The following is a 10124-nucleotide window of genomic DNA, read 5'->3' on the forward strand; positions in this document are numbered from 1 at the left end:
TATAGCAGGCCACAGTAGCTGGCGAAAACTGCATTGGCACTCTAAAAAATTCCTCAGGAGTCTTCTAGTTCACATTGTTTTCATTTCAGAGACAGATATGCTGGCAGGTTCCTGCCAGGTAGGATTCCTGACAGTACTGAGGCTGGCTGGATCAGCTTGAAACTAAAAGACATTTGACTTTGATTGCTATAATACATGCCAGCAGTGCAAACAGGTTGACATTTTTTGCATAGTGTCTCTTTTTACACCGTGACATACCCTCGCCTGCAGACGTCAGCAGCATGACACAGCTAGTTGTAGTTTTGTGTGTCTGTGTGTTCTGTTATTCACCAACTTCAAATATACCTACGAAATCAAATAGCTGAATACTATGGAGTCATGTTTCTTTGAGCTTCTGATTCTTTCACCTGGTGCTTTAGCTGCTGAATGGTTTGTGCTCTTCAGCTGGTTGCTGATCCCCATATAGTTTCTTATTTCTTTGTACGACAACTTTACAGTTATATTACCAATGTTGTGTGGGTGTGTATGCTTTCTAAATATAAATTTTTGTTTAATTGCATTTCTGTCTAATTTATAGAGTTTTTCCTGTATGTAACATGGAGCAGCAACATTTTACTGTGCAATCACTGATGTAATAATAAAAAGAATGTACCCTGAACCTTGATTATTGATGAATGGGACACGTCAGCAGAAAAGTTGATCAACTCCTCTCTGGTTTTGATCTAAAATGAGGCAATGTGAATGAATTCTTATGTAAAATCTTCTTTTAAAGTGTGAGTCAAATCTGAGATTACATTGTCACCTGCTTTCATGTGTGCAAAGTCTGTATTTCAGCCATTTTATTAAGGTTTCAAACTCATACAGCAGCCTTCTGTAAGTTTAATTTCCCGGTAAACCACACTGGTGAGTAAACCACTGTGACACAGAAAGAGAGGAAGGGAGGGATCACTGACTCGCATAAATACAGACACGTTAGAAACTAGCCTGGACAGTCTATCCAGTTTGATCGGAGTTACTGTTTTTTCTTGCTCTCTACAACAACATGGGATTAACCACAGCTGAAGGTCAGTTTCTGTACTTATGTGTATGCATATGCGCACACATTTTACATTCCTACTGTGAGGTGACTGAAGAATTTAAAATAAATGCTTTGCTGTTTTTTTATTCAAAGACTCCTGCTCTCCAGTTATTACTGACCTGAGGATTGTCCTGCTCGGAAAGACTGGATCAGGAAAGAGTGCAACAGGGAACACCATCCTGGGAAAGAAAGCTTTTGCCACAAGCATGTTTTCATCTTCCGAGACCAAGAATTGTAAGGAACAAATCGTCCACTTTGATGAAAGAACCGTGCGTGTCTTTGACACTCCCGGGATCTTTGACACGTCAATTGACGACGAGACATTGAAAAGTGAAATAGAGCGATGTATCACGCTGTCTCTCCCAGGACCCCATATATTCCTGCTAGTGATCAGACTGGATGTTCGCTTCACAAAAGAGGAGAAGGATGCTGTAAAGTGGATCAAGGAGAACTTTGGTGCAGAAGCCTCCAAGTACACAGCAGTGCTTTTCACTCACGGTGATGTGCTCAACAAAACTTCCATTGAGGACTATTTACACCNTATTCAAATACAGTCAAAGACAAAGGCAAAAACAGTTTATTTTGTTAAACTCAACAAGCAAAATGATTTTTTTTCTAAAAGTAACAACATTTGAATGAATAATGAAGCATTCTGTCAAACGATAAAATCTGTAAATCACAAACACAGGAAAACAAAGTTGTTAAAGACCCCGACATACATGAAAAACTGTGTAAAAATAAACAGGCATCGCTCCAGCTGCCCACACAGACACACAACACACACTGGCCTTCTGTACACACACTGCTCACACACACACACTCACACACACACACACAAGCAGAGGCAGAGTGGAATCTCAGCAGCATGACACAGCTAGTTTAGTTTTATGTGTCTGTGTGTTCTGTTATTCACCAACTTCAAATATACCTACTAATTCAAATCAACGATGGTGTCATTGTTTCTTTTTTTTTCTTTTTTTTTAGCTTTGTTCCTGATTCTTTCACCTGGTGCTTTAGCTGCTGATTGGTTTGTGCTCTCCAGCTGGTTGCTGATCCCCACATAATTTATTTCTTTGTACGACAACTTTACAGTTCTATTACCAATGTTGTGTGGGTGTGTATACTTTGTAAATATAAAAACATATTTGAATACATTTCTGTCTAATTTATAGAGTTTTTCCTGTATGTAGCATGAAGCAACATTTTACTGTGCAATCATTGATGTAATAGTAAAAAAAGAATGTACCCTGAACCTTGATTATTGATGAATGGGACACGTCAGCAGAAAAGTTGATCAACTCCTCTCTGGTTTTGATCTAAAATGAGGCAAAGTGAATGAATTATGATGTAAAATCTTCTTTTAAAGTGTGAGTCAAGTCTGAGATTACATCGTCACCTGCTTTCATGTGTGCAAAGTCTGTATTTCAGCCAATTTATTAAGGTTTCAAACCCATACAGCAGCCTTCTGTAAGTTTCATTTCCCAGTAAACCTCCATGGCACAGAGACAGAGGAAGGGAGGGAGGGAAGGAGGGAAGGAGGGATCACTGACTCCCACAAGTACAGACTTAATATAATCTTGAAAAAGAACACGTTAGAAACTAGTCTGGACAGTCTATCCAGTTTGATCGGAGTTACTGGTTTTTCTTGCTCTCTACAACAACATGGGATTAACCACAGCTGAAGGTCAGTCTCTGTACTTATGTGTATGCATATGTGCACACATTTTACATTCCTACTGTGAGGTGACTGAAGAATTTTCAATAAATGCTTTGCTGTCTTTTTATTCAAAGACTCCTGCTCTCCAGTTATTACTGACCTGAGGATTGTCCTGCTCGGAAAGACTGGATCAGGAAAGAGTGCAACAGGGAACACCATCCTGGGAAAGAAAGCTTTTGCCACAAGCATGTTTTCATCTTCCGAGACCAAGAATTGTAAGGAACAAATCGTCCACTTTGATGAAAGAACCGTGCGTGTCTTTGACACTCCCGGGATCTTTGACACGTCAGTTGACGACGAGACATTGAAAAGTGAAATAGAGCGATGTATCACGCTGTCTCTCCCAGGACCCCATATATTCCTGCTAGTGATCAGACTGGATGTTCGCTTCACAAAAGAGGAGAAGGATGCTGTAAAGTGGATCAAGGAGAACTTTGGTGCAGAAGCCTCCAAGTACACAGCAGTGCTTTTCACTCACGGTGATGTGCTCAACAAAACTTCCATTGAGGACTATTTACACCGAAGTCCTGAGCTGAGCGAGCTCATCGATGACTGTAAAGCCGGGTACATAGTGTTTGACAACACACGCATGAATGATCGCACACAGGTAGCTGATCTGTTTGAAAAGATAGACACCACTGTGCAGTCAAATGAGGGCTTTTATACCAGCAGCAAATACGAAGAGGCCCAGAAACAATTGGATTGGGAAAGATTTAAGGGAAAGTGTGGCGACACCCTGAAATCTGCAGGTTCTTTGTTGGTGGGGGCAGCTTTGTATTCTGCTGCCCCTGCTGCTGCAGCCAGACGACCACTGCTAGTAGCTGCAGTTGCAGTTGCAGGGGTCACTGGAACTGTTTGGAGGTGGATCAGACCGAAAACAAAAACCAACTAAGTCAGGACTCCTATGAAGTCAGCCATGTCATACTTAAGTACAAATTCACATTCGACTTTTCTGATATTGCATTTATTCATTGCATTAGTGTACGATCATCTGTATTAGTCAGACCTTGTCTGCCTTAAATGATGAATCTTTCAGATGTCATTGCTGTATGTTTTGATTGTTCAGACCGCTCTGTGTAGAAAACTCATTTAACTTCATTAAATCTCTGAGAATAAAATAACATCGATTAAATATGTTGTTTGATGTTTGACTCCAAAATGTTTATCACAAGAAAATGAATTCAGTCAAGTATTCACACAAATTGTTGCCACGACACCATGTAAGACTTTATAGGACTCTGCTGGTAAAACAATTTGTAATGTCAAACTCAAAACACATGTGGGACAATGTGAGGCCTGGTTGTGCTGCCAAACCATGACAACTTGGAACAGCTTTCACAGTTTTTTTTTATCCAGCTTGGTCACTTGTTTCTCTCCTTCCCTCCACCAGAGGCCCTCAGTATCCCTCTGTGTCACCCTGCTCAACATTTGTGTAATTATTTCCACATTAACTTTGCAAATCCCTTCTTATGTCTCTGAACCTTCATGATGCCTCACTGTTGGAAACCACAAAGCATTTAAAATATTTGATTAGTATAAACAGATATTTAACCTATTAAGCCCTGAGCTATTTTTCAGGCCTCTGCTCGAAAATTACATACCCACAATAAAAACAGTTTATCTCTGCAACCACAAGGTCTATTTGAATAATTCTTGTGTCACAATAAAAGGAACACTTGTAAGATTTGTTCAGATGTGTAAATATCAATATATATGTTAGTGGTTAAGAGTAAATGTAGATGGCACACACACTATGAAACATTTTCAGGTTCATCTAAAAAAAAAGAAAAAGAAAAAGCACTTTCAGAATAATTATCTCTTTGGAATATCTTGTTTTGTTTTTTTTGCCTTTTCTGCTCTACGGTGTCTACAACTTTATTCCAATCTTATCTTGTATAATGATAGCAAAGCTGAACCTTGAGAGACATCTGATGTCTAATTGCAGTCATTTAGTGTTAAGAGACTTCTATAGAAATTTTTATATATCCATATTAATCTCTATCTCTCTATCTATCTATCTATCTATATATATAGATAGATAGATAGATAGAGAGAGAGAGAGAGAGAGCGAGATAAATAGATATATAATATACAGCTCTGATGTACAAATTTTAATCAAAGGTTAATCCAGGTAAAACACAAACATGAAGATGTGACAAAGGGAAATAGTTTCTTGTATGTTCTTTAGGCACACCCTGCACTCATTAAGATTACACTTCTTAATTATACAGTCTTAAAGAAAGAATGTAATCTGTAATTACTGAATTTTAAGTGCTACACCCAAATCTTACTTTACAGTCATTTTACATGAAGCAGCTGACAGAAGTCTGTTTTTGTTTTTTGTTTTTTTATTGCACAGTTTGTAAAATTATGAGGTTGGAGATGTTTCAAACATTTTTACTAAAGTTTCTGAACTGTCTACAAAGCTGAGACATGCGGGTTTATCCTGTAGAAGCAGGCTTCTCTGTACATCTTCCTTTAAAATGCAGCTTAAATGGCTACTTCGCAGCCTGAGGACAACAAATTTCCAGAAAGGGAGGCTGTTTAATTGACAGTGTTTTGTTGTGCAAATGTACATTTAAACACAACGGTGTCTTTCTCCATGTCAAAAAGGGGTTAACACGTACATTCAACCTAAACCTGGTTCACTGGATAATTGGTTGAACAGGGATGTTGAAACTACTACTTTCAGAGGTGGAAGTTGACCATGTTACCATTTTAAGGTCATTATGTTGGAGATGGTATGTGCTGACAATGTCACAGTGGCAGACTAGTTAAGGGTTGCTCTGTTTCCGCAAATGTGATCAATCAATGGCCGTTTCCCATTGTTTCCCGTTTCCTTCAAGGAAATGAGCCTGTAATGTTACTAATAATAAAGAACAGGAAACAGCACATCATTGTTTAAATCAGGAACACTAATTCAGCTGCATAGATGTTGTATTTGAGAATTTATCATATAAGTTAAATGATAAAATGGGGGGTATTTACAAATTTTATCATTATTTATTAGGACTCAACTCAAAATATCTGTTCAAGTGTAGCTCATATTCTTAAATAGGTTTCAAATAAAAAGCAAGTGAAAAGAAAACAAAAAGAACGTTGCATTTCATACCGTTTGTTTACTATTAAATTCACATACTTCTGTTATGGCAAAAACGTTTTCATTTTTTGAAGCAGAATGCAAAAAAAAAGGCCAAAACACATCATTCACTGATTCGTTCTAAACAGTATAGTAATGTGTTGTGTTGTTAACGCTGTATTTGGAATATTTCTACTGTACATTCAGTTATGGTTATACAGGAACATTAGCTTTGGCTTTGCATTTTATGCCTTTCCATATCAAAATGGCAGCTAACCCGCATAACACTCCCAGGAGGAGTGCAGGAGCTCCTAAAGCCAAAGCCACTGTGGTTTCAGCTCCCACCGCTATAACCGCCCCAGCTAACACCAGCACAACAGCAGCAGCCGAGGCCACGCGTATATTCTTTCTTTTGACCTTTTTGACCTTTTCTCTCTCTTTCTCTTGCTGTTCCCTCTCTGCATCCCACATTTTCCTCTCCTCCTCTTTCTTCTCTTCCTCCTCTTGCTTCTTCCGCTCCTCCTCCTCCCTGAGCTTCCTCTGGGCTTTCTCGTACATCTCATTCGTGTAGTGTTTGCCCCCGTTGTCTTGTACCATGTCTTTGATCATGGTGATCAGCTCCCCGACCTGCACGCGGTCCTCCGCGTCGTTGTTGTTGAAGGCGTGGTATCTGCGTCCGAACGTGATCGAGAGTCTCCGCAGCTCCTTGCACTCCTTCAGAGCATTGTCAGCTTTGGCTTGATCCTTACACGTGAACAGCATGATAGTGTACATGGAGGCGTCGTCTCCAAAGTTATCCTGGATCCACTTCACAGCGTTTCTTTCCTCTTCCGTGAACCTCACGCCGAGCCTGATCACCAGGAGGAAGGCGTGAGGGCCGGGCACTGACAACTTGACGCACTCCTCTATTCTGGTTTTTAATTCTTCCTCTGAGATGCCTGTGTCGAACAGACCTGGAGTGTCAATCACCTGGACCTCAGTCCCGTCCACTTCCCCGCGCTGCGTCTCACAGTGTTTGGTAACGGACACGGGGCTCGGGTCCTCTTTGAAGGCAGCTCTTCCGAGGATGGTATTTCCTGTTGCACTCTTTCCTGATCCAGTCTTGCCCACCAGGACTATCCTCAACCCTCCGGACAAATCCAGAGCTGTGGGAGACACAAAGTTAGCCCTGTGCACGAATAAAATGTGAAGCCTTTGTTTTATTGCCATATTAGCAGGGAGTGTTTTAATTAGTGTGTTTGGATCGTGGTCTCTTGAAAAACTTCTTTGCTGGTGTATACATTTCTCTAGAATGTCTTGCTTTTTCTTTTTATCATTTTAATGGCACCCTGTTGCCATTGTCCTTGTCGTGCACAGATGTGTGTGCATATGCGTGCTATATGAATGCTGAAAAATAACTGCTAATGCATGCCAACGAATGGATGAGCACAACAAGCTAGCAAATATCCTAACAAATCTCAGTTCGTTGCAGCTACTCAACCTTCCTCCAACCAAGACAAAGAGTAACATAACGGAAGAAGAATGTCGAAAAACAATCTTTTTAGAGGAAACAAGGTAAATTATTTTTTGTGTGTGTTTTTAAATCATTAAGTTTTGATCTGTGTAAAGCTTTCGCAAAGCGCATACAATGCATTTTTACAGTTGTGACGTTATCCTGCAACTCTTTTGGCATGTGTCCAAGACTATTGGTCATTAAAATGGATAGGTGCCATTCAGGTATTCCAAATATCTGCTTTGGAGGCGTTCTAAATAACAAAGTAAATTCGGCATGTCTGCTACGCCCTTGAGATTACGCACAGTGTGTTTCAGTGCAAACATAACTTAGATTAGTTTTAATTCCTCATGAGGAGCATTCGTCCATCTGGGAGAAGCCAAAATCCAAGTTTACAAACTAGGTGTTAACATTAAGAACCACAGATTCTCATGTGTTTATTCCCCGTTTATCTAACAGACAGAATTACTAGAGAAGAGTTAACACCAGACAAAGACATTTTTTGCAACCCAACTATTCAAGGAGCAACAATAAATAATATATTCACAAAAACAACATAGTTTAAGTTGTCAATCGTTATCGATATTATAAAGTATCATATAAATATATAACTAATTACTGAGGTTTCTTGAGAAATGGAGTCTACCGTCAAAGTTGTTCAGACCACACCCATCAGAACGAGGTAGAGTCCTCTGCTTCTTTTCTCGGAGCGGTATTGCTGTGACAATAAAATGATACCATTGAGACGCACAAAAAAAATAGACTATTAGTCACTGACATCATTAACAAGGTCTACATTTTTCCTATTTCCTTCCCTTTTCAGTGTCACCGTATCACATGAGCATCTCACAGTAATCAAAGGCTCAGCGCTGTTTTTGCTTTCGACATTAAGTCAGATAGATTCTCTTACCTTCAGCCATTACTTCAGATCTACTTTTTCCAGGTCCCAGGTGACCAAATCTGTTCTTCCAGACCTGAGCTGCGAGCTCTGTGGCTCAACTTTCACATGAGTTTTCTGGGAAACTTCTGGAAGCCTGTGCTATGAACGGGGGGCTTCCTATTTCCTTGTATTGTCTCTGTTTACATCTGAAAATGTGAATCCCCACAGAGGCTGTCCACGGCTCTCTGAGTAATCTGAATAGGTCTGTGTTTGGCCGGTATATTTTAGAAAGGGTGACGGAAACACAAGATCAACAATAAAGCCCTTTAACTGATCACTTTAGGTTTTCTTGGTATAACTATGTAATGAGGTGTGTTTTACAGCGGGGGAGATGAGAAAACTGCCGGGGCTGCATCACATCCTTCCATTGTTGAAGTCTCCTCCCATTAAAGTCAAGTAACGGTACAAATGGAAAAACAGAGATAGGCCCATCTGACAGCAGTATGGATGAGGATGGTTCCACTTTGGTTGAAATTTGATGTTCTCTGAAGTAAAAATTTAAATCCATCCATTATCTATACACTGCTTAATCCTCACTAGGGTCGCGGGGGGCTGAAGCCTATCCCAGCCGACTTAAGTAAAACCAAATTTCAAGGGTCTCTGTCGATTGTAAAAGTTACAAAAGTTGCAGCACAAACAAACAAATACATGTAGGTCGATTCATAAAAAGAAAATAGAAACCAGGAGATGTAAACTGCACTTCAGACTTCACAGATTTTTTTTTATTTTTTTTGTATTTACAAATTAACACAGAGAAACCGATACATGAAGCGTATTCCTAATCCCCTAATGCGCAATCATTTCTTAGTAAAAATGAGGGTTACAGGCATCTTATCACAGTCTATTGAAAGCTTTTACTTGTCTCATTCTTTGACATTTATTCTTCCTTCTGCTTTTTTTTCACAATGTCAGTCCTCTTCAAATATGTATTTTGCACAATTCATGTCTTGAGTGAATGAGAGAAGCACTGTACCCATTGCCTGGAGAAACTCTTTGTTGAAATACGCTCCTGCACCGAACATTCCCATAGAAGCACCACCTGCCACTGCACACCAGGAAAGCATTTTCGTCTTCTGTCTTCTCTTCTTCTCCTGTCTTCTTCGCTCCTCCTCCTTTCTCTTTTCCTCTAATTTCCTTCGCGCTCTCTCTTTGTTTTTTCTTTGCTCCTCCTCCTTCCTCCTTTCCTCCTCAAGTTTCCTCTGGGCTTCCTCATACATCTCATTAGTGTAGTGACTTCCTCCATTCTCTGTCACCATTTCGTCGATTTTATCTAGAAGTTCTCTGACTTGGCCTCTACTTGCTCTCTGGCCGTTGATGAGTGAATGGTATCTTCCACCACACTGGTTAATCAGTCTTTTCAGATGAATACTCTCTGCCACATAGTCCTTCACAGATTTACTCCCCAGCAAGTCAGCATGAGTAAACAGGACTATGGTATACATGGAAGCGTCTGAGCCAAAGTTGTCCTGGATCCACTTCACCGTGTCCCTCTCCTCTTGTGTGAATCTAGACTTCAGGCTGATCACTAACAGGAAAGCATGGGGGCCAGGAACGGACTTTCTAACACACTCCTCAATGTGTTCTTTCACCTCTGTTTGTGTTTTCTTAGTGTCAAACAGCCCTGGGGTGTCGATCACAACAACGTTCCTGCCACCATGTTCTACCTCTTGTCTGTCACAGCTGTGAGTCACAGATTCAGGCGACGTGTCCACTTTAAAGGAGCCTGTACGTCCCAGGATGGTGTTTCCAGTTGCGCTCTTTCCTGATCCAGTTTTTCCGACCAGAATGAGTCTCAGTTCTTTAGAGTCTGTGCAAAAA

General features: G+C 40.3%; 3 protein-coding genes across 4 annotated transcripts in view; 1 reads left to right on the top strand and 2 right to left on the bottom strand.

Annotated features, from left to right (window-relative positions):
* The first annotated feature begins 974 nt into the window (after positions 1–974).
* On the top strand, positions 975–3772 carry LOC103366479 (GTPase IMAP family member 4-like). Of its 2 annotated transcripts, XM_008294223.1 has the most exons (3): positions 975–1064; positions 1172–1605; positions 3304–3772. In XM_008294223.1, the coding sequence occupies exons 1-3, from the start codon at positions 1043–1045 to the stop codon at positions 3685–3687; spliced, it is 840 nt and encodes a 279-aa protein (XP_008292445.1). In that variant the 5' UTR covers positions 975–1042; the 3' UTR covers positions 3688–3772. The 2 variants fall into 2 exon arrangements, with proteins under 2 accessions (XP_008292445.1, XP_008292444.1); XM_008294222.1 differs by lacking the exons at positions 975–1064; positions 1172–1605 and adding an exon at positions 2651–2762 and having other exon boundaries at positions 2870–3772.
* A 1113-nt stretch (positions 3773–4885) lies between these two features.
* Positions 4886–8769, bottom strand: LOC103366478 (GTPase IMAP family member 4-like). Its single transcript, XM_008294220.1, has 3 exons — positions 8277–8769; positions 8013–8084; positions 4886–7019 (listed from the first exon to the last, which is right to left on the bottom strand). The coding sequence occupies exons 1-3, from the start codon at positions 8284–8286 to the stop codon at positions 6088–6090; spliced, it is 1014 nt and encodes a 337-aa protein (XP_008292442.1). The 5' UTR covers positions 8287–8769; the 3' UTR covers positions 4886–6087.
* Positions 8770–9001: 232 nt separating this feature from the next.
* LOC103366487 (GTPase IMAP family member 7-like) overlaps positions 9002–10124 on the bottom strand; it is a 3583-nt gene continuing 2460 nt past the window's right edge. Inside the window, exons 2-3 of the mRNA XM_008294231.1 lie at positions 9470–10113; positions 9002–9361 (exon numbers count right to left, since the gene is read on the bottom strand). Of these exons, the coding sequence (XP_008292453.1) occupies positions 9215–9361; positions 9470–10113 (791 nt within the window). The 3' untranslated portion in view covers positions 9002–9214. The remainder of the gene's footprint in view (positions 9362–9469; positions 10114–10124) is intronic.

This window comes from Stegastes partitus, unplaced genomic scaffold (genome assembly GCF_000690725.1).
Source record: "Stegastes partitus isolate 25-593 unplaced genomic scaffold, Stegastes_partitus-1.0.2 Scaffold949, whole genome shotgun sequence".
NCBI classification, from domain to species: domain Eukaryota; kingdom Metazoa; phylum Chordata; class Actinopteri; family Pomacentridae; genus Stegastes; species Stegastes partitus.